Genomic DNA, 25734 nt, shown 5'->3' on the forward strand with positions numbered 1-25734 from the left:
ATAATTCATCATCCGGTCAATTATTTCAACTTAAGTTTTAAATCTTGAAACTAAATATTCCAATTCATTCTGAAACTTTTCCGATAAGTCATATAATAATAATTGAACACAAAATAAATAGTAGATGGAGGAACGGGGCTGTAATACTCAAAATAATCGGTCGGATCGTTACATTAAGCTGAAGTGTCTGACTGACAATTGATGCCAACTTTGAGTGTCTATCTATGTATTTTCCCAATTTAATATATTAATTATCATTTTTATGAGGCTACTAATTATAGAGTAGTAATATTTATTATGGAGATTTTTATGCTCGCCTCTCTCTTTCTGCCTAAGTCCTATTCAGCATTCGCTCCTCCGGAAACCCCTCTCACTCGCCGTTGTGAGGTTAGTTCCTTTCTTTTTCGATAAGGATGTTATAGTTGTTATTTTTTCTTCTCTCAACTCTGAGTCATATATAATTTAATTAAACCAACAGTTTACTCCTTCCAAAATTTATTTCTTGCATGGATTAGTTGATCTCTCTGATTAGGATTACAAGTTAAGAAATATCCATATATACCATCTTACTTCTCAATAACAATTTCGTTTGTTTCAATTTTTTTCTTTTTGGCTTTTGTAGCGATTGTCTGTTATACACTTATAATAATATTTGATGTTTAAATATTATTTAGCCGTAATAGACTAAAGATTTCCGAAATAATTAAAAAATATTTGACGTTATAAAAGATAAGAAAATTATTTAAACTTAAAATCTCAATAAAATTTTAAATTGAAATATATGTGCACATCTCTTTCAAGGGTATGAAATCTTTAATAATAGAAATATGTATTCATGTAATATTCTTTATCATAAGTGATGCTTTAAAATTTTAAAATATTTGGTCAAATCTCTAGATTTATGATTGGAAATTTTAGAGATTTTATTTCTATGAAGATGGCGGTTTTATTACCCAAATAAATAGTTTTTACAGACCGGTAGTTTTAAAAAGAGCATACTCTTATAAAGATGGTTCCTATTGTTATAGGTAAAAAACTGTTAAAGAGAGCTAAAATATAACAGAAAAAATCGGTTCCAAAAAAAACTTTACTTTTATGATGACATGCTATATAGGGTAACTTACCCTGGTATAGGAAGGTCTGACTTCACATAAAAAGTCTTGTTATTGACTCTCACATGCAACTAGGCAGCCTCTTATGGAGGAATTCTATTTCTTCGTACTCATCATTTGAATTTTAGCAGCTAATTAATAAGAACTTTTCAAAAGTATACATCCCAACACAACACATTGCACTCACATCGCCATATTTTTAGTTTACATCCACATAGCCAACATTCCTTTGCAAATAAATTCTTATACATTATTATACAATATTTATCTACCTTGTATAAAAGTGTTTTGAAATCTCAAACAACCTGCCTGACGAGCTTTGCTCTCATATTGATTCTGGAATCTGATTATCAAGATAAGCGTGAGTCTGGATTGATCTTATACAAACTTTTTAAAACTATGACGTTACTTTCTTGACTAGAAAATAAAGTTGGATTTACATATGCAGCATGTGTGAAGCATTTTCTATGCAACCTTCACTTATTTTTGTTGGTTCAAATGGTCAGAACTTACAATCATGATGACAAAGAGCTATAAAAGACTTGAAGATGGAAGGGACAAACTCGATGGGATTACAGATCTTCCTATTAATGTCATAAAACAAATTCAGGAGCACATGACTATTGAGGATGTCGCAAGAAATAGTGTCTTGTCCAGTAAGTGGAGACATATTTGGGCTTCAAATCCAAAGCTCACAATTTCTGCGGACTTCTGCATAAAGGGAAAGCAATCAAGCACAACAGACATCATTAATAGAGTACTATTGCATCACTGTGGACCCATTAAGACATTTCTCCTTGATCTTTCAATAATAAATCTTTCTGAGCACTCAATTATTGATCTATAGATGCTACATTTGTCAAGAAATGGTCTTGTGGAGCTCACCCTCCAGAATCCAGGAAACCAGAATGCTCCTTATAAGTTGCCTTCCTATGTGTACGATATGGAACTTGAACAATTGAGTCTGTCAAGCTGCATTTTCAGACCGCCTTGCAGTTTTGGAGGTTTCCACAAGCTCAAAAGCCTTAAATTAGATGGAGTCGCCTTTGAATTAGACGTTGCAACTTCTTTCCTCTCTATTCCAAACCTTCTGGATCTGATGTTTGTACAGTGTAGTGGTGTTCATCACTTGAATACAATTAAATGGATTACTTTCAAGGACTGTCGGAAGGTAAAACTTTTTGCAGTTATACCACAAGAAGAAGTTTCACAAAACAGACAGAATGAAGCAATGAACTTAGTAAAACTTCTCAGCAGCTTGTATGAAGTTAGAGCACTTATCTTGGACGGATGCTCCCTCAAGGTAAGATGGAAATTGATATCTTTGCATAGCTTAGAATGACCCCATACATAGTTGTAACTATTAACATTCTTATTTTGGTTTTTTTGTCGTCTAGTTTTTAGCTTCTGGTGATGTAGCCAATCTCGAATTTTATGGTTTCGATTTTAATGATGAAGATCAAATTTGTTCCCTTCTATGCATCCTTAGAAGTTCTCCCAATTTGAAGTTACTTAACCTTTTGGTGAGTTGTTGAATTCATGAGTTGTTACTCTATTTCCGAGTATAGAGATGCAAATCTTACTAATTTTTCTTTATACTACTGATAGTTGAGTCGGATCAAGAATGGTTCCAGAAAAATAGATGTAAATCAGTTGAAAGGACAAGGCTTCAGGATTGATGAACTCAAAAACCTTCGAGCTCTGGGAATACATAGATTCCATGGTTCAAGAGTGGAATTGTTGTTTGTAAGGTTAGTACTGACTTCTGTGCCTATTCTCGAGAAGATGATCATTAACGTAACGTAGATGAAGAAGTTAGTGAAAGGCAGGCAACTAAAATTTCTAAGATCATTGGCGTCTGCGCCTATTCTCGGCCAACTCTTACACAAGTAATATGTCAAAGGCATGAGCATTGAATCAGCTTCATTTCTTCTATAAATAGGGAGTCAAAACAATTCATACACTTTGTAGTCTTTATTTTATACATTTCTCTACTTCATTTACTTTGTAGTCTTTATTTTATACATTTCTCTACTTCATTTACTTTGTAGTCTTTATTTTTATAACAATATAAGATTTTATTTAATATTCTCTTTTCTTTCCTTCTTTTATTATTTTCATTTGTTGTAAAAATGGCGTGTGGTAGCCACTATTTAAGGTAGTATTTATTTTTTATCCATCAATTCCAATGTTGAGCAAAAATAGCCACTACTCAATTAAAATTAATATGAAAAGATATTTTTACCTTTTCTTCAATTTCTTTTCTTCCCAAACCCTCGCTCCTCTCTCGGTTTATCAAAACCCTTTATCAAAAGTTCAGAACTCTCACTTCTCTCTCCAGAACTTTATTACAAGGTGAATTGGAGTTGTAGCTATTAGATAGCGACACCAATCTCTGCAATAATGCTATTTATATTTTCTGGAACACACACACACGTTCAAGATCAAGTCCCGTAATATTTGGAATGTAACAAGATTAATAATATGCATTACATTCCTAAGGTTCTTTTTGGGTAAAAATTGACCCTTTGTCAAAAGTTCAAATGTCTCATTCAAAAAATAAGGATATGTAGTCCTGAACTTAGAGTTACAAGTTCAAAAGTTAAGGACATGTAGTCCTGAACTTAGAGTTACAAGCTCAAAAAGTAAGGATAGGTAGTCATTAACTTAGACTTACAAGCTCATAAATTAAGGACAGCTAGTCCTGAACTTACAGTAACAAGCTCATAAGTTAAGGGCACTTGGTCCTTAACTTCTGGTGAGTTGTTGAATTCATGAGCTGTTACTCTATTTCCGAGTATAGAGATGCAAATCTTACTAATTTTTTTTATACTACTGATAGTTGAGTCGGATCAAGAATGGTTCCAAGAAAGTAGATGTAAATCAGTTGAAAGGACAAAGCTTCAGGATTGATGAACTCAATAACCTTCGAGCTCTGTGAGGCTCTAATAAGATAACTACACCTATCATTCCATGATGGACTCTAATAAGATCTGTGAGGCTAAAGGTGCCTTTCTGGTACTTATTTCGGTATGTTTTGATGTATTTCCGGATAATTATTTATAAATTGTGAATTATATGCCCTACCGGTGTGGGGTTCATTATGTGTTGTGATTTTGTTTAACGGAAGTTATTTAAAAGGATAAAATAGAAAGTTTCGATTGGCGAGATGTGCATATTACTTGTGATTCAGAGCTGAGGCCGAGGTCCTCGTATTTTTAAAATAAATTGATATGTTTAAACCGGGATATGAGCTACGGTGGAAGTTATATAAGGACGATATCCTTATGATAAAAATTCTTGTGTTTAAATTTTCCCTTGTGAAAAATAAATTTGTACGATAGTACTAATAGGGAGTCATGCCTGCTAGGCTTATTTAAAAATATTTGTATGAAATTCTCTATGCATACTTGCCAAATTCGTGTTGTAATATTGAGTTGTAACCTACGAGGTAGGTGCCCGCCCAGGTGGCGTTAAATGTGATTCGTTAATTCGGGTAAATAATTATGAGGCCTTCATGTCTCGCATCTCGTTATTAGTATTGTGAAGGTTTGAAATGAGATTTTTGTTAACATGAAGTTAATTGACGATTCTGTAATTGATTATGAACAACTATTAAGACCAGATTGACCCAGAAGGGTGCCCCATTTAGATGGTCAGACGAGTGTGAGTTGAGCTTTCAGAAGCTCAAGACCGCTTTGACTACAACGCTAGTGTTGGTATTACCCACAGGTTCAGGATCGTATACGGTATATTATGACGCCTCTCACATTGGGCTTGGTGCAGTATTAATGCAAGATGGCAAGGTAATTGCATATGCGTCGCGGCAATTGAAAGTTCACAAGAAGAATTATCCTGTTCATGACTTAGAACTGGCAGCCATTGTTCATGTGCTGAAGATTTGGAGGCATTACCTCTACGGTGTCTCGTGTGAGGTATTTACTAATCATCGTTGCCTTCAGTACCTGTTCAAACAAAAAGATCTTAATTTGAGGCAGAGAAGATGGTTGGAATTGTTGAAAGACTATGATATCACCATTTTGTATCACCCCGGAAAGGCAAATGTGGTGGCCGATGCTTTGAGTAGAAAGGCTGTGAGTATGGGCAGTCTTGCGTATATTCCGGTTGGTGAGAGGCCATTAGCTGCACATGTTCAGACTTTGGCTAACTAATTCATGAGGTTAGATGTTTCAGAACCTAGTCGAGTTCTAGCTTACACAGTCGCTCGGTCTTCTTTATATGAGCGCATCAGAGAGAGGTAGTATGATGATCCTCGTTTACTTGTCCTTAAGGTCACGGTGCGGCATGGTGAAGCCAAACAGGTTGCTGTGGGGGGGAGATGGAGTTCTGCGAATGCAGGGTCGTATTTGTGTGCCTAATGTGGATGAGCTTCATGAATTAATTCTTAAAGAAGCACACAGTTCTAGGTATTCTATTCATCCAGGTATCGCCAAAATGTATCATGATTTGCGGCAACATTATTGGTGGAGGAGAATGAAAAAGGATATAGTTGCATATGTAGTTCGGTGTCTGAATTGTCAGCAAGTTAAGTACGAGCATCAGAGACCTGGTAGGTTGCTTCAGAAGCTAGAAATTCCTGAATGGAAATGGGAGCGTATCACTATGGATTTTATTGTTGGACTCCCACGGACTCAGAGAAAATTTGATGCAGTTTTGGGTCATTGTGGATAGGTTGACCAAGTCAGCACATTTCATTCAAGTGGCAACTACCTATTCTTCAGAAAGGTTAGCTGAAATTTACATTCGTGAGATTGTCCGCCTTCACGGGGTGCCCGTGTCTATTATTTTAGATCGAGGTACGCAGTTTACCTCGCACTTTTAGAGGGCAGTACAGCGTGAGTTGGGTACGCGGGTTGAGTTGAGCACAACATTCCATCCTCAGACGGACGGGCAGTCCGAGCGTACTATTCAGATCTTGGGATCAGTTTGCCTATAATAACAGCTACTAGTCAAGCATTCAGATGGCTCCATATGAGGCATTATACGGAAGGCGATGCCGTTCGCCAGTTGGCTGGTTTGAACCGGGAGAGGCTCGGTTATTGGGTACCGATTTGGTGCAAGATGCCTTGAATAAGGTCAAGATTATTCAGGATCGACTTCGCACAGCTCAGTCTAGGCTAAAGAGTTATGCCGACCGCAAAGTTCGTGATATTGCATTCGTGCTTGGAGAAAGTATATTGCTTTGGGTATCGCCCATGAAGGGTGTTATGAGATTTGGGAAGAAGGGCAAGTTGAGCCCTAGGTATATCGGGCCATTTGTGATCCTCGAGAGAGTGGGGGAGGTAGCTTATAGACTTGCATTGCCTCCAGGGTTATCCTCAGTTCATCCGGTATTCCATATGTCTAAGCTCCGGAAATATCATGGTGACCCGTCCCACATGTTAGATTTCACCTCTGTCCAGTTGGACAAGGATTTGACTTATGAGGAAGAGCCGGTGGCAATTCTAGACCGACAAGTTCGCCAGTTGAGATCAAAGAGTTACCCTTCAGTTCAAGTGCAGTGGAAAGGTTGGCCTATTGAGGCAGCTACTTGGGAGTCCGAGTCCGATATGCAGAGTAGATATCCCCACCTTTTCACCAGCCCAGGTACTTTTCAATGTCCGTTCGAGGATAAACGGTTGTTTTAGAGGTGGAGAATGTGATGACCCAAAATGTCATCTTATGTTTTAGAACTCGAATTTGTGCTCTTAAGCCTTAAAAATCTCATTTTTACCATCCTAGATTTGTGTGCGCAGTCCGGGCATGTTTCCGGAAAGCTTTGATGTTGAAAACTAATAAAAATAAGAATTTTCGCCTTAAAAATTGAATTTAGTTGACTTCGATCAATATTTTTGGTAAACGGGCCCGGATCCATGCTTTGACGGTCCCGGTAGGTCCGTATCGAATAATGGGACCTGCGCGTATGCTCGGAATCGAATTCGTAGGTCCCTAGCTTGAGTTATGAATTTTTGATAAAAATTAAAAATTTGGAAATTATTTGTTTTTAAGAATTGATTGATATTTGGCATTGTTAGTATCGGATCCGTATTTTGGTTTCGGAACCCGGTACAGGTTCGTTATAATATTTAAGACCTGTCTGTGAAATTTGGTGAGAAACGGAGTTGATTTGACGTGATTCGGATGTCTAGTTGAGAAAATAGAAATTTTAAAGTGTTCTTGAGAATTTCATTTGATTTGGTGCTAAATTCGTAGTTCTAGGTGTTATTTTGGCGATTTGATCGCTCGAACAAGTTCGTATGATATTTTTAGACTTATGTGCATGTTTGGTTTGGAGCCCCGAGGGCTCGGGTGAATTTCGGATAGGCCACGAGATATTTTGGACTTTGAAAATCTGGTTTTTTCTGCAGAGTCTGGGTTCTGGCATGTCCTTCTTCGCGTTCGCGAAGATCCTCCCGCGAACGCGAAGAGTAAACTGATGAGGCAAGGATTTCTTCTTCGCGAATGCGAAGGCTTGGTCGTGAACGCGAAGCGATGGGAGTGTTATCCTTCGCGAACGCGACAAGCCCATCGCAAACGCGTAGTGTTAGGCATTGGGGAGGGGGAGTCAGCCGTTCCTTCATCACGAACGCAAGCAATGCCTCGCGAATGCGAAGGCCAGGAGGAGTAACCATCGCGAACGCGAGCTGGGTCTCGCGAACGCGAAGGCTTGACAGCCAGTACCCTTCGCGAATGCGACAGTGCTCCCGCGAATGCGATGAACACTGTTGCCCAGTACTTAACAGAATCCAAAACGGGATTTTAGCCAAAAATATATTTTTCTCAAACACCAAACGGTAAGAGGCGATTTTTCAAGAGCCATTTCTTCCCCAAATTGTTGGTAAGTGATTCTAAACCATTTTTTTCAATTACCCATTATGGTAGAATTAGGGGTTAGGGTAGAAACTAGGAATTTCGAAAATTTGAGGATTTAGACCCCAATTTGAGGTCGGATTCCAAAACTAATTACATATTCGGGCTCGGGGGTGAATGGGTAAATGGATTTTGGCCCGAACCTCTGGTTTTGACCAAGCGGGCCCGAGGTCGATTTTTCCACTTTTTGGAGAAAAATTTGGAAAATCTGTAATTATTCATTAAAGTTGATTCCTTTAGCAATGTTTGATATTATTGAGTCATTTTGAATAGATACGAGTGATTTGGAGGTAAATTCCAAAGAAAAAGCTGTGATTGAGAATTAAGTGGCCTTCGGAGCGAGGTAAGTGTCGTGTCTAACTTTGGCTTGAGGGAATAGGTATTGTGTGAGTATTTGCTACGTGTTTTATTGTTGAATACGATGTATAGTTGAGGTGACTAGCATCTATGCGTTGTGGTCGAGTCATAGCATGCGAGTGAAATTCCATTCTTGCAAATTTGTAGTCTTAAATCTTGTTATCCATGCGTATTGTTGTTATTAAAATGCTGGGAGACTTATATCCGGTTCCACCAAGGTTGATAAAATTGTGAATATTAATTCGAGGTTGAGATGTTAAATTGTGAAAGTAATCATTGATGAAATATTGATTTCTTTGTGAAACTTCTCTCTATCCGTTGTTATTGATTCTGTGAATTGTGAGAAAGAGTTTAAAGCACGAAGGGTGATGCCGTGCATGATTTATTTCTATTGTGAGGAAGAGTGTAAAGCACGAAGGGTGATGTCGTGCGTGATTTATTTATATGGTGAGGAAGAGTGTAAAGCACGAAATGTGATATCGTGCATGAATTAATTATATTGTGAGGAAGAGAATAAAAGCACGAAGGGTGATGCCGTATAGTATTATTTATTATTTGGCGAGGTTGAGAGTAAAAGCACGAAGGGTGATGCCGTGCAGTTTTTCTTACTGTTTTAATTGCTCAATTCGTTTAAGGATTTCCAGTTTAATTCTGTCTTTTCATTATTCTCACTCTTTATGTTGTATTTCCCCACTTTATGTTCCCTTCCCATTATTTCTGCGTTATTTTTTTATTTACTGTTGTTGCCACTAGCATGATTATACTGTTCAGGCTATATGTGGGTGTCTTGTCCTAGCCTCGTCACTACTTCGCCGAAGTTAGACTCGACACTTACCAGTACATGGGGTTGGTTGTACTGATGCTGCACTCTGCACTTTCTGTGCAGACTTTGATACCGGCTAAGGTTGATCGAGATTTTGCTATTGGTCCGCTGTCCGGAGACTGTAGGTAGATCTGTCGGCGTTCACAGACCTTGAAGTCCCCATCTACTTTTTATGTCACTGTTGTTTTCTTTCATTCTGACAGTTGTATATCTTCCAGATTAATACTTGTAGTAAATTATAGAATGCTCGTGAATTGTGACTCCAGATCCGAGTGGTAGTAATTAATACAGTTTTATAAAATTTCGCACCTCTTATATTTCATCTTAGTTAATTATTGTTATTTATTGAATGAAAATAAGGAATTGGTTTAACGATTTTCTAACGTTGGCTTGCCTAGCAAATGAAATGTTAGGCGCCATCACGGTCCCGTCGGTGAAAAATTTCGGGTCGTGACAGTAGTCATGAACTTAGAGTTATAAGTTCGAAAGTTAAGGATATGTAGTCTTGAACTTAGAGTTACAAGCTCAAAAACTAAGGACATGTAGTCCTTAACTTAGACTTACAAACTCATAAATTAAGGACAGCTAGTCCTGAACTTACAGTAACAAGCTCATAAGTTAAGGACACTTGGTCCTGAACTTAGAGTTGAAAGTTCAGAAATTAAGGACAGGTAGTCCTTAACTTAGAGTTACAAGCACAGAAATTAAGGACAGGTAGTCCTGAACTTTGAGTTCCAAGTTCAAAAGTTAAGGACATGTAGTCCTGAATCTTAGAGGTACAAGTTCAAAAGTTAAGGACAAGTTGTCCTAAACTTAGACTTACAAGCTCATAAATTAAGGACAACTAGTCCTGAACTTACAGTAACAAGCTCATAAGTTAAGGACACTTGGTCCTGAACTTTATGAGAGAAGGGTATTTTCGTCCGGACGGGTAAAGTTTATTAAAGTAGTGGCTAAAGACTAAAAACATTTTAAACAGTAATTTAAAAGTAAATACATATCTTATTAGTGGCTAACTGTGCACTTTCCCCTCATTTGTTCCTAAGGCTAAAGTCCTTTCTCGGCGTCGGACAACCCATGGGCCCAAAGTCTTTTAAATTTTTTTGGGTTATTACAGTATCATTAATAAACAATTTTTTATTTATAACAGAAAGTCACTTATCGGTAAAATGGGATCTTTGCAAAACTATATACCTTTTTAAAAATTATAGCAAATGTTTAGCACTAATTCCTTAATTACATAGCGTAAACCCTCTTTTTCCTCGGCTAATCTCCCAAAAGACGCACGGATACAGTTGTTTATAGATATTATCCCCCCCCCCCCCCCCAAAAAAAAAAGTAGTAAATCGTGAGTTCATGCTTATTTTAGCAGCTTTTTAAATTTGGTTTTGCAAAATTCTTTTTTCTTTTCTACTGTCTTTCTTTCTTAAAATTTTTTAGTCCGTCCATTTACTACTGTCTTTCTTTCTTACCTCCTATTTATTTTGGCAAAATTCTTACTTTCTTTTTTCTTTTCTTTTTTTGAATTCAAATTTGGATATTATACATATTATTTTACCATAATATATATTTGGTCAATAAACCATATATTAGTCATGTATATCAAGTATAATGTATGTATAAACAATATATATGAATAGTTTGTTTATTATTTGCATATATTATATTGTATATACACAATTCATATATTTGATAAAATATACATATAAAACATATATATGATGTATTTTGTTTATTTGCATGTATTATACCATATATATACAATTCATATATTTGTGTGCAATCTATACATATAAACTTACATAACATGTATTTTCTTTATTTGCATGTATTGTACCGAATATGTACAACTCATATATTTGGTATAATACACATAAAGTATATACAAGACATTTTATTTAGTTACGTATATTATAAAATAATGAATGAGATAGCTATAAGGATCAAAGAGAGGGAGAGAGGGAGATGTGATTTTGCCAAAACAATGGAAGACCATTTTCCAATTGGGTCCACTGCCAATAAGTTAACGCTTTTTCAGTCAAATTTCTTGCCACTAGTCGCAGATGAGAACGAGTTTAATGGTGTGGGAAGACCAAGATGCAAAGGTTGTGTTAGTTCAAAAATGGTGGTAAGTCTAGGAGGTTATAGAGCAGTAACTTTTTTTTTTTTTTTGAGAGAGAATGCGCTTAAATCTAGAAGATAATATAAAAAAAAAATTGAAACAAAAATTTACTCTACATTTCATGCATAGATTGGTTGACTTCTCCGATCAGGGTTACAAGTTTAGAGAAATAAAAATATGCATTAGAATTCAGACTGAGATAATGCGATAAAAGACTCGAGAAATTAAATGAGCAAAAATGAAACATATATAAACTATGCGAAAAGTTGATATAAGAAACGTCTTCAAAAGACTAACAAAAACTTCAGCTATAATAAAAGCTAAGGATCCGAAAGAGCATCTTGGCTAGCAGGGTTATCAGCAGAAGAAGGATCAACTAAGGGACTTGAAGTTGAAGGCCGAAGATTTTTCTCCCCGTCTTCTTTACTTATATCACCCCTGGAACTTTCATCCTCGAGGGTGAAAAAGCTTTGGCACGGTTGAGTCGCTTCAGTGACCTCTTTAGCCTTCGCAAGTTCAGCTTCGAGGTCAAAACCTTCTCGGCTAACTTCAGTCAAAGTTTCGAAGCGGGTGTGGAGATAGGCCTAGCTTAAGTCCAAAGTCAGTTTATCCTCTACAGCCTCGTACTCCCTCTCTAGTTGGTCAACTAGCTCTCAAGCTTTCTTTCTGTTATATCCCGCATTTCGTATGTTAAAGTTTTGCCATAAGTTAATCGACATAAGCTCGGGAATAAGATTATTTTTGAGGTTATAAGTATTTATGTTATTTCTAACAAGTGATAAGTGAGTGCCATAAAGATTAGAGGGTAAACAAATCAAAGAATGAGTATTTGTTGAAGTTCGTCAATTTGGGATAAAATACGGTCCAAGATATAATACCCGGTATTTATGGACTAGTACCATACAAGGTACCACATGACCATGATAGTAAGGTATATAAAGTATGTTAAAAGTGATTAGTATTTTAAGTAATTTGAGATAATTCTTAATTATGTGGATAATTGGTTAATTATGAATTTTTAGTGGGAGATTAACATGTAATTAGAATTTGTGGATAAAACTTAGTGGAGACACTATACCCACGTGGTAGCAAGTGAAATTAGGGATCCAAAATCAAATGGTGACTCTTGGCCTATATGGCTAGGTGACATGTTTAGGGAGATTTTGGCAAAAACATCCTTACAAAAGTGGGGCCCACAAACCTACAATTATAAGAGATCTTCTTATCTCGTTAAGGTGTGATGTGAGGTTTGCTAAGTAACGGATGGAGCTCAAACAATTCATATGAAACTTCATAATACGATAACAGCGTGAGATTTGCGATTCTAAGGGAGTACGGTACAATCTTTCTCAAGAATATCATATGGACTTTTTCCCTACTTCGATCCGCCGTTACGTATTTTATCGCAATTTACGTGTGTTAGAGAAATTGTCAAGAGAATCAGCTCAGGTATGTTAAGGCTATCCTTTCTTTCCTTTTGGCATAATCCACATGATATAAACTAAACGAGCAAACGCACAACTTTCATAAATGTCTCTATTCATAGAAGCATTAGGGGTGCTTATGTTCTTGAATTCCCATGTGTCTTATTATTATATCTTCTATTCATGAGTCACAGAAAAATACATAGTTGATAAAAGTTTATCCAAAGACATATTGATTTTATGACATTCCGAGAAATCTTATTAACTTACTTCTTATGTATTTCATTCATTTATACATGTACATTGACCCATGACCAGATGGCGTTATATACGCGTATATTATACATATATGGGATATGGGAAAAAGGTTACTGCGTTATATATGCACCACCACCTGATCAGTTGGTATAAGTGATGATTTCGCCCACAGAGGTTAAGATGATATGGCGGGATACCCTCAGAGACTGGATGATGTTATGTACACATATACCTATGCATGATACGACATTTATACGCACATACATGATTTTATAAATATTTTAGGATTCACAAAGTTATTTAGACTTACGGGCGCATTCCTTTACTCCGTGTTTCATTTATGTCTTTTATGTACTGATTTTTGTGACATTACATACTCGGTACATTATTCGTACTGACGTTCCTTTTGCCTGGAGATGATGCGTTTCATGCCGCAGGTGCAGGTAAGCAGGCCAACGATCCTCCTTTTTAGGATCCTTGATCAGCGAGAGTTGGTGTGCTCCACTTAATCCGGAGTTGTTAATAGTTTTGGTACGCTATTTTTGTATGTAGATATGGGTACGACGGGGCCCAGTCCCATCCTATATATAGTTGTACACTCTATTAGAGGTCTGTAGACAGTCATGTATAGTTGGATAGTATGTGGCCTTGTCGGCTTCCAGTTTTGGATATATAGTTGTCTATAGCAGCCTTGTCGGCTCGCCCTACCGTATTCCGCATGTATATGTATATATGTCTTTTGGACATGTTTTCCTCACGTATGTTATTCACGTGATTCAGCAGTTCATTGATAGATGTTATTCATGACCTACCCTCAATTCATGTTTATATCTTAGACGCATGCTTAGGGGTGTTTGACAGGTAGGACTCGTGCACTTGTCAAGGCCCATCGGTTTGGGTCGTGATACAAGTGTTATCAGAGCAGTTCTGTCCTAGGGTTGTCTACAGACCATGTCTAGTAAAGTCTTGTTTATGAGTGTTGTGCACCAAATTTATAAACAGGAGGCTATGGGACATATAGGATGTTATCCTCCCTTCCTATCTTAGATCGTGCGATATAAGAATTTATTTTCCTAACGATGTGTTATGTTTTCAGCGATGCCTAAGAAGGCTACTGCCGCCCAGAAGGGCAAGTCCGTGGCTGATGAGATTACTAATCGAGCACCACGAGTTACTAGGGCTCGGGGAGAGTCTCATAGTGATATTCCATCTTAGACTTCACATACCCCGCCCTCTCCAAAGGAGCTCCGAGGGGCACCACCTCCAGCGCCTGCCCCTGTACAACCAGCTCCTCAGCCAGATGCACCGGGTCAGGAGATCAGAGATGCTATTCAGCTATTAACTCGATTAGTAGCCGCATAGGCTTGGCGTCAGGAGGTAGGTATTGGTCATGCAGATAGGGCCATCAGTGCGAGGGTTCGTGATTTCATTAATTTGGACCCTCCAGTATTCAATGGAGCAGATTTAAACAAGGACCCTCAGGTATTTATCGATAGGATGCAGAGGACTTTGAGGGTAATGAAGGCCACTGCGACTGAGTCAGTTGAGCTAGCTTCCTATAGACTTCATAATGTTGTAGTTAATTGGTACAAGTCTTGGGAGTTGTCCAGAGGTGAGGATGCCCCTCCAGCGTTATGGCAGGAGTTTACAGAGGCTTTTCTTCGTCATTATCTGCAACCAGAGCTTAGACTGGCCAGAGTTGATAGGTTCTTGACCTTTCGGCAGGGTAATATGACTGTTCGGGAGTACAGTCTTCAGTTTGATTCGTTGGCTAGGTATGCTCCCACTATTGTATCTAAGATGGAGGATCGGGTTCACCAGTTCATGATGGGATTGGAGCCGCACCTGCTTAACGACTGTATATCGGTCTCACTTTAGCCAGGCATAGATATTTCTCATATTCAGGCATACGCTCAGGGAGTAGAAGAGCGTAAGTAGAAGCAAAGGGCCGATCGTGAGCATGATAGGGGCCAGAGTAAGAGAGCAAGATATTTGGGTCCTTCTGGTGAGTTTCGAGGTGGTCAGAGATAATAATACCCGAGGTATCCATACCAGCTATCGACTAGCGCACCCCTTCAGTTTGTCGATAGGAGATTTGATCATTCCACATATTTGATCGTTCCACATATTCAAGGCCTCAAGTTCTTAGTATAGGGGTGAGTCAAGTCAGATGAGGCCGCCCTTGCCACGATGTGCTCAGTGTGGTAAGCAGCATGTCGGGCAGTGCCGTATGGGGTTGGGTGTTTGTTATACTTGTGGTTATCTAGGCCACGTTATGAGAGATTGTCCGACGAGAGGTGGTACAAGCATAGTTTAGCAAGCCGGATCTGTAGTTGGTTCGTCATCATCAGTACGCCCCCTAGGAAAGGTTCACAAGCACCAATCAGTCATGGTAGAGGCAGAGGTAGAGCATCTAGCTCGAGCAGTCCTCGGAACTGCATTTATGCATTAGCAGGTCGACAGGATCAGGAGTTGTCACCTGATGTTATTACAGGTATATTATCAGTCTCCACATATGATGTATATGCATTAATTGACCTAGGTTCCACCCTATCATATATTACCTCGTTGGTTTCTAGTAAGTTTGGAATAGAACTTGAGTTGGTTAAACCTTTTGAGGTGTCCACACCTGTTGGGGATCCAGTAATAGCTAGGCGAGTATATAGAGATTGTACAGTAGTACTTCATAGTCGATCTACAGTAGCAGACTTAATTGAGTTAGATATGGTAGAATTTGATATTATACTAGGTATGGATTGGTTGTCTTCTTGTTATGTCAACGTTGATTGTAGATCAAAGATGGTTCGATTCCAGTTTCCAAGGGAGCCTGTTTTGGAGTGGAAAAGTAATACGGAATCGCGGAGAGGTAGGTTTATTTCCTATCTCAAGGTAGGGAAGATGATTAGAAAGGGCTATATTTATCACTTGGTATAGGTTTAGGGTGTGAAAGTAGAGTCACCAACCATTCAATCTATCCCTGTGGTTAACGAGTTTTTCGATGTTTTTCCCGATGAGCTTCCGGGTCTTCCGCCCGAGCAAGAAATTGAGTTTCCTATTGAAATATTACCAGATACTCAGCCAATATCTATTCCTCCCTATAGAATGGCACCTGCAGAGATGAGAGTGTTGAAGGAATAACTAAGGGACTTGCTTGAAAAAGGCTTTAACAGATTTAGTACCTCACCGTGGGGAGCACCTATGTTATTTATAAGGATGAAAGATGGTTCCTTGTGGATGTGTATTGATTATAGACAGTTGAATAAGGTAACGATCAAGAATAAGTATTCGCTCCCGAGGATTGATGATCTATTTGATCAGTTGCATGGTGCCAAGTGTTTCTCGAAGATAGACTTGAGGTCCTGGTACCATCAGGTAAGGGTTAAGGAGAAAGATATTCCGAAGACAACATCCAGGACCAGATACGGGCACTTTGAGTTTCGTGTTATGTCATTCGGTTTGACCAATGCCCCATAAGTATTCATGGACTTGATGGACCGTGTGTTTATACCCTTTCTAGATCTATTCGTGATTGTATTTATCGATGATAAATTGGTTTATTATCGTTCAGAGACAGAGCATGCAGATCATTTGCGTATTGTGCTCAGAGTTCTACAAAAAGGGAAGTTGTATGCAAAATTCTCTAAATGTGAATTCTGGTGAATTATGTAGCTTTCCTTGGGCATATTATTTCAGGTGAAGGTATCCGGGTTGATACACAAAAGATTGAGGCAGTAAAGACTTGGCCTACACATACGACACTGACGGAGGTTCATAGCTTTCTCGGTTTGGCAGTTTATTACAGGAGATTTATAGAGGGATTTTCTTCTCTTTCAGTAAAGTTGACAAAGTTGACTCATAAGGGAGCTAAGTTTCAGTGGACCGATGCTTGCGAACGGAGTTTCCAGGCATTGAAGGATAGACTAACTTCAGCACCGGTTATAACACTCCCAGAGGGAACCGATGGTTATGCTATCTATTGTGACGCTTCGAGCGTTGGATTGGGTTGTGTACTAATGCAGCATGGTAAGGTTGTAGCTTATTCTTCTAGATAACTAAGAAAGCACGAGAAGAATCACCCGACCCATGATTTTGAGTTAGCCGCGGTGATTCATGCACTAAAGATGTGGAGGCACTACTTGTATGGCATTCATGTTGATATCTATATGGATCATAAGAGCCTTCAGTATATCCTCAATCAAAAGGAATTGAATTTACGCCAAAGGAGATGGTTGGAGCTACTGAAAGACTGTGGCATTGATATTTTATACCATCCGGGGAAGGCGAATGTAGTAGATGATTCCCTCAGCCGTAGACCTATGGGTAGCCTGTCATATTTACAACCAGAGAAGTGTGGGATAGCCCATGAGATTCATCAGCTAGCTAGTCTTGGAGTTTGATTACTGGACTCAGGTGATACCGGAGTTACTATTCAGGACACGGCAACATCCTCTTTAGTAACTGAAGTGAAGGAATGCTAGTACGAGGATCCAGTGTGAGCTCATTACAGGGATACAACCCCTAAAAAGGAGAAGACACCATTTGAGATTACAGGAGATGGAGTCCTTAGATATCGATGATGATTATGTGTCCCTAATATTGCAGGGCTGCGCCGGCAGGTTATGGGAGAGACTCACTATTCTCGTTATTCTGTCCATCCAGGAGCAACAAAGATGTATCATGATATCAGGGAAATATATCGGTGGGACAGAATGAAAAAGGATATAGCGGAGTTTATTGCTCAGTGCCCTAACTGTCAGCAGGTTAAGATTGAACATCAAAAACCCGGTGGATTATTGCAGGCAATTGAGATTCCAACTTGGATGTGGGAAGTAATTAATATGGATTTCGTCATAGGCTTACCTCGTACCCAGCGTAAGTTCGATTCTATATGGGTGATTGTTGATAGACTTACAAAATCAGCCCATTTTCTGCCTATTTGGACTATATATTCCGTAGAGGATTATGCAATGATTTACATTAAGGAGATCGTACGACTTTATGGTGTCCCTGTATCTATTATCTCGGATAGAGGAGCTCAGTTTACAACCAAATTCTGGAGGTCCTTCCAAAAAGGATAGGGTACTCAGGTAAGTCTTAGTACATTATTTCATTCCCAGACAGACGGACATGCTGAGCGTACTATTCAAACACTGGAGGATATGTTACGGGCTTATGTGATAGACTTCAAGGGTAGCTGGGATAATCATCTGCCACTTATTGAGTTCGCGTATAATAATAGCTCTCATTCCAGTATTCAGATAGCTCCATATGAAGCTCTTTATGAACGGAAGTGTAGGTCGCCTATAGGATGGTTCGATGTTGGGGAAACTAAGCTAGTAGGACCAGAGTTGGTACAACATGCAATCGAGAAGATTAAGCTTATACAGGAAAGGCTATTAGCAGCTTAAAGCCGTCAGAAGTCTTATGCGGATAATCGATGACGAGACTTGGAGTTTCAGGTTGACGACTGGGTATTCCTATAGCTATCACCGATGAAATGTGCTATGAGGTTCGGTAAGAAAGGAGAACTTAGCCTTCGGTACATTGGACCATATAAGATCATACGCAATGTAGGCCAGGTAGCATATGAGTTAGAGTTGCCTTCTGACTTGGAGTCTGTACATCCAGTCTTTTATGTGTTTATGCTCCATAAATGTATCGGAGATCCTTCCAGAGTCGTGTCAGTTGACGATGTTCAGTTCACAGAGCATCTATAATATGAGGAAACTCCCATTGCTATACTAGATAGACAGGTTCAGAGATTGAGGACTGAAGACGTAGCTTCGGTGAAAGTACTTTGGAGAAACAATAATGTGGAAGAAATGACTCGGGAAGCCGAAGAACATATGAAGTCTAGGTATCCTCACTTGTTTCCTCTTCCAGAGGAGGATCCGACTGAGACATCATAGCCTTAAGGTGCGTGTATGGATTCATGTGTTAGTTATTGTCATTGGTCGTTTGAGGCTATTGTCCTTAATGATGATTGTAGCCACGGTATTGAATTATTGAGTTTTCTACAGGAAGGGTTGGTAGTAATACTGTTACAAAGGCGACTCTGCCAAAAACTTATATAGATCTCGTGGAGTTAAACATTTGAAGACGAATGTTTCTAAGGGGGGAAGGATGTTACATCCTGCATTTCGTACGTTAAAGTTTCGCCGTAAGTTAATCGACGTAAGCTCGGGAATGAGATTATTTTTTAGGTTATAAGTATTATGTTATTTTTAACAAGTGATAAGTGAGTGTCGTGAAGATTAGAGGGTAAACAAATCAAAGAATGAGTATTCGTTGAAGTTTGTCAATTTGGGATAAAATACGGTACAAGCTATAATACCCGGTATTTATGGATTAGTGCCATATAAGATACCATATGACCATGGAAGTAAGGTATATAAAGTATGTTAAAAGTGATTAGTATTTTAAGTAATTTGAGATAATTCTTAATTATATATATAATTAGTTAATTATGGATTTTTAGTGGGAGATTAACATGTAATTAGAATTTGTGGATAAAACTTAATGGAGACACTATCCCCACGTTGCAGCAAGTGAAATTAGCGACCCAAAATCAAATGGTGACTCTTGGGCTATATGGCTAGGTGGCATGTTTAGGGGGATTTTGGCAAAATAATTCTTACAAAAGTGGAGCCCACAAACCCATAATTATAAGAGATCTTCTTATCTCATTAAGGTGTGATGTGAGGTTTGCTAAGTAACAGATGGAGCTCAAACAATTCATATGAAACTTCATAATACGATAGCAGCGTGAGATTTGCGATTCTAAAGGAGTACAGTACAATCTTTCTCAAGAATATCATACGAACTTTTTTCCTACTTCGATCTGCCATTACATGTTTTGTCGCAATTGATATGTGTTAGAAGAATTGTCAAGAGAATCCACTCAGAAATGTTAAGGTTATCCCTTCTTTCCTTTTGGCATAATCCATATGATACAAACAAAACGAGCAAACGCACAACTTTCTTAAATGTCTCTATTCGTAGAAGCACTAGGGGTGCCCATGTTCTTGAATTCCCATGTGTCTTATTATTATATCTTCTGTTCATGGATCTCAGAAAAATACATAGTTGATAAAAGTTTATCCGAAGATATATTGATTTTATGACATTCCGAGAAATCTTATTAACTTACTTCTTATGCATTTCATTCATTTAGACATGTACATTGACCCATGACCAGATAGCATTATATACGCTTATATTATACATATATGGGATATGGGAAAAGGTTACGGTGTTATATATGCACCACCACCTGATCAGTTGGTATACGTGATGATTTCGCCCATAGAGGCCGAGGTGATATGACGGGATGCCCTCAGAGGCTGGATGATGTTATGTACACATATACCTATGCATGATACGACATTTATACACACATGCATGACTTTATAAATATTTCAGGATTCACAAAGTTATTTAGACTTATGGGCGGATTCCTTTACTCCATGTTTCATTTATGTCTTTTATGTACTGATTTTCGTGACATTACATACTCGGTACTTTATTCATATTGACGTCCCTTTTTGCCTGGGGACGCTACGTTTCATGCCCGCAGGTGCGGGTAGGCAGGCCAACGGTCCCCCTTTTTTGTATGTAGATATGGGTACGACGGGGCCTAGTCCCATTCTTTATACAGTTATACACTCTATTAAAGGTCTGTAGACAGTCATGTATAGTTGGATAGTATGTGTCCTTGTCGGCTTCTAGTGTTGGATATATAGTTGTCTATAGCAGCCTTGTTGGCTCGCCCTACCGTATTCCGCATGTATATGTATATATGTCTTTTAGACATGTTTTCCTCACGTATGTTATTCACGTGATTCAGCAGTTTATTGAAAGATGTTATTCATGACCTACCCTCAATTCATGTTTATATCTTAGACACATGCTTAGGGGTGTTCAACAAGTAGGACTCGGGCACTCGTCATGGCCCATCGGTTTGGGTCGTGACACTTTCTGTACTTCATTAGCATCATAGGAGATCTTCAAAGGCTCCAGAGTAGACTCAATGAATTTAACCTTATCTGAAGAGATGCAAAGATCTTCTTGGGTCTGGGTAAACTCTTGAACCAGTTCTTTCGAACATCTTTAGTGGCTTTGGAGTGCTGCTCAACAAAGTTTGTGTCACGACCCAAATCGGAGGGCCGCGACGGGCACCCGGTGCCTTACTCAACCGAGTACCAACGTAACATATCTTTCTTATCACACCATCATAGGTAAATGGGCTAGAAGGGCCATCATGAGATAACTGGTATAAAACATAAGGGAAGACTAGACATAGGACGACCTAACAATATATAGAAACTTATACACGTGACATATGGGCCTATAAGGCCGACATGATTACTTATACACTCAAAACATAGGCTGATAAAGCCATACAAGTATCCATATACATGACATATGTCTACAAGCCTCTAAGAGTACATAAACATCATAAAGGTCTGGACAGGGCCCCGCCATACCAATCAATACATGTCTAAATCATACTTACCAAATAGGCAACTCCGGAGAAAGTGGAGTGCACCAACACCTTCCGCTGAGCTGATAGCCTACAAGGAGGACTGTCAACCTGTCTATCGAGATCTGTGGGCATAAAACGCAGCATGCCCAGGCAAAAGGGACGTCAGTACAAATAAAGTACCGAGGATGTAAGGCATGAAAGAAACATGTTGTGAAGAACTCAACATGTAAGTCTGAATATCTCTATGAATCGTGAAACTTTATAATGTCATGCATATGCATGTAAATATCATACCATGCATAGTTATATGAGCACATAATATCCAACCTTATATCCATCGCAATACATCACCAAAATAGTCCACACAATCACATACAATAACCAAGTGCTACTTTGCGCTTTTCCATCCCTATAACTTAGCTAGAACTTGAATACACTTGAATACACTCAAGTTATACATACTGATTTTTAAGCCACAACACCACATAAAAATGATCTCCTAACAGTCCACAAATTACAACAACTCAAAACTGATTTTCAGATTATTACTTCATCAATTCTTACTCCCACAACTTAGTTAAGGTACAAAATAAGATTAAACACAACATGTCTAAGACAATACTCTTATGTGACAGTCATATAATAATATGAAACTACTCCAAACAGTCCATAACACCACAACAACTTCAACTCAATTTCCAGCCCCTACTTCACAGGTCCTTCACCAGACATACTAGCTAGAACTTAGATAAACTCAAATATATGAAGGAGGGAGGATTTTCTTACCTATATCAGATCTTGTAGGGATGAAATAATGGTAGTATATTGCCCTTGATGGACATTAACTTGCTTCACATCAGATCCTTTAAGATTGGAGATTACCCTTTAACTTGAATTGAAAGAAGAAGAAGATTATCAACAACTTCTTGAGAGTTTGGAGTAGGTCAATTTGGGAGAGAATTTCGTGGATCTCTTTATGTTTCTACTACTTGGATATTATGAGGATATGTGACTTGATTCAGCCCCTAAAAGGACCCTCTTGGCTAACCTACACATGTCCATTTAGGTGGACTAATTTGGGCCTTCCCTTTTAGCAAGTAGGTGACACACCTACTTGTCACTTGCTTGGTTAATTAATAGATGTCACATGCTACCCTTATTCACTTAAACACGTATCTTACCCTCATTTAATAGTCACAACATGTGTTAAGTAGCTCAAGCTAGTAGGACGAATAAGCAAGTAGCTCAAACAAGTATCCCGGTAAGCAAGCGGCCATATTTTATGTATCCATTATCTCATTTGTTTTTTCCAAGTCTCATTCAACTTAACTTACTTAAGACTTCGATAAACCTTCCTTATTCTTGTAGAGGGATTTCATTCCTTTTGAGCTTACATCAACCGACTTACGACGTACTTTTATGTAAAAAAAATATGGAGTGTAACAATTGGCTTCCATCTTTGTAATCTTCTTCTCTAATTGCCTTGCTTCAGCTTTCGCGACTGCTAGTTCGGCAGTTACTATTTAAGCTGCTGCTGAAGCATCTCTTTCTCCTTTTCTGATTCCTTTTTCTCCAATTCGAGACTAGTAAATTGCTCCTTTAAGTTATCCACTCCCAAAGATAAATCACCTGCGTGCTGCTCATTTCGAGCAATTCCCTTCATCAACTCTGTGCCGGAAATATTTATCTAAAAATAAAAGAAATTCAAGAAAACATATATGGGAAAGAAAAGAGAGAAGTAAAAATAAAGAGAGTATATTCGAAGGGCAGAATGCATGATGTTATTTTCTAGAATGAGACTCTAACTTCTCCTTCCCGAGTGGCCCAATAAAGGGCTTCAACCAAACATAAGCCCGGTTAGGTCTTTTCAACAAATTAATATTTTCTGGGACTTTTACCATCACCCGCCACATTTCCCTTATATCGGAGGGACCAACTTCTATTTGAATAGGTACAAGCAGAGTTGAAGCTGGAGCAGCAAGAGGAAGACTTTCATTAGAAAATTCAACAAGACGGTCTTCACCTCTATGGCTACCAAACCCTTGGTCAAATAGCTCATCAACAGGGTCAATATCAAGAGCAACGAGCGGATCAATGATTTCATCATCTGAAAATCACTGTCGTTGGAGTCTCCCCTGGTGCATCAATATGATGAAAAGGAACCGTCTCCAAGGGCGAAGCTTGGGGAGTGCTCTAATTATCCACCAAAACAACTTGCCTCCTAGTTCGAGGCTTCTTCACAAGAGAACCTTCGTTCTCTTCATCTTCTTCTTCCTCAGAGGCGGGAGTCTCCCTTTCTTTCCTCTTTGAAGAGGAAAAACTTAAGTTACTCTCTTGAGCAGTGTTGATGTCACGTCTAATAGTAGGAGCAGAAGAGGGGTAAACTCCCCAAATCCTAATATCCAAAAGAGTGGAATGTTAAAAGAAATAATAATGTATAATATGCACGGTATAAAATAACTTACCGTTGGTCTTTACTTTCCATCCATTTTTATGGAAAGAAAATTTTGAGTTCTCTGGTCCATGGGGGCAGAAGAAAGTATCAATTCTACCCTCCCACAGAAATTCGTAAGCTCACCAAAAACATCCATGGTTGCTATGAAAAGATATATGAAAGAATTAGTATTTCAAGTAAGAGGAAAAGAAATTAGCAAGCAAGGTATAAACCTTACAAGCAAAGTTTCATTTTTCGGGAAAAGACATGTTCTTTTCTCCCACCAACTCATGAGTTGGGAAGAAAATGAATCCACTATACCAACCCCTATCGTGAAAATCCTCGGGACCAACCACAACTCGCTTGCTCCTTGCCGCAAGTGTGAACACACCATCACAGAAACGTTTCGGGAAATATAGATGAAGAAGGTGATAAAAGGTAAAAGGAGCGGAAACTAAACTCGATAAATAGCGAAGAAACGATACTGCTCTCCATATCATGGACATATTTGTCTAAGACACACATTGAAGTAACGACAAAACTCGATGATTGCTGGATCTATTTCTGTCACGAACCCAATTTCTTTCCGTAGGATGTCGTGATGGCACCTAGTCTCTATGACTAGGTAAGCCTAACATTTGATAACAACTGAGCATATATAAATAACAAAATACTAAAAACCAGTCTGATAAACTCATATATATTTTCAAAAAACAAAATCTCAACCATACACCCCCCAAGAATGGCGGAACAGAGTCATAAGTTCTACAGAGCAAGCTAAAGCGTCAGTCAAGTACATCACTGTCTGAAAGGAAAGACAACAGTAAATAAGAATAAAGGAAGGTGACTCCGAGGCCTGCAAATACCGAGTAGGCATACCTGAAGTCTCCGTAAGGCAGCTACAGACGATCTCTAACGACCAGCACGAGCAGACGTACCTAGATCTGCACAAAAATATGCAGAAGCATAGTATGATTACACCACAACGGTACTCAGTAAGTATCAAGTCAAACCTCGGTAGAGTAGTGACGAGGCCAAGTCAAGACACCTACTAGGATAAAATAAACAGTATGAAAACGTAATAAGGATAAATAAAGGAAAGTGGAGAAATAACTGATACGAAACAGGATAATAGCATAACTAATTCCGGAAATTTAACATGGAATTAACATGAAAGAAACAACTAAAGAGAACCACTGTGATCATATACGGACAACAATCGCTAGAGCAAGTAAGAACAAACCAACAAGAAATGTTCCCACCAAACTCTTTGCAACATGAGATAAACAACAATAATCACAATGAGGTACCGCCTCATGTACAATAAGAATCACCACTGAGGTACCGCCTCGTGTATATATATCAAGAATCACAATCGAGGTACTGCCTCATATTCACAATTCACAATCTCAATCACAATCTTTCCTTATACCGCTGCCTGAGGCTTACATTTTAAATAGGTTTTAAAAACATATTTCCCAAAATAGCTACACGCATTTTATCCTACCTTATGACGCCGCGTGGCTTCACGTAGTTTCCCTACAAGAAACACACACATAAGTCCCACCTTATACCGTGGCATGCATATTAACCCCAAGCCTTATACCGCCGCATGTGCGTCAATATCACATTACAATAACAACTCACACCACAGGTGCCCATATATCACAACTTGCCAACAATCAACAATATCAATATTTCCACAACAATAGTCCACGGCTCCACCACAATGTGTACAAGAATATCAACAACAACAATGAATATAAAATGCTCAACATGGAAGATGTTTCAACAATAACAATTTCGCCTCAATGTGATAATGGCTTTTACCACTTCAACACCAATAACT

At 38.5% G+C, this 25734-nt stretch overlaps 1 protein-coding gene across 1 annotated transcript; it reads left to right on the forward strand.

The window, feature by feature from the left end:
• Positions 1–1629: 1629 nt before the first annotated feature.
• On the forward strand, positions 1630–2918 carry LOC107764436 (F-box/FBD/LRR-repeat protein At1g13570-like). The gene is made up of 4 exons (XM_016582999.1): positions 1630–1869; positions 1960–2415; positions 2510–2635; positions 2721–2918. Exons 1-4 carry the CDS (start codon positions 1630–1632, stop codon positions 2916–2918), a joined length of 1020 nt encoding a protein of 339 aa, XP_016438485.1.
• Positions 2919–25734: the final 22816 nt, after the last annotated feature.

The sequence above is a fragment of the Nicotiana tabacum genome, chromosome 12 (assembly GCF_000715075.1).
Source record: "Nicotiana tabacum cultivar K326 chromosome 12, ASM71507v2, whole genome shotgun sequence".
Lineage (NCBI taxonomy): Eukaryota > Viridiplantae > Streptophyta > Magnoliopsida > Solanales > Solanaceae > Nicotiana > Nicotiana tabacum.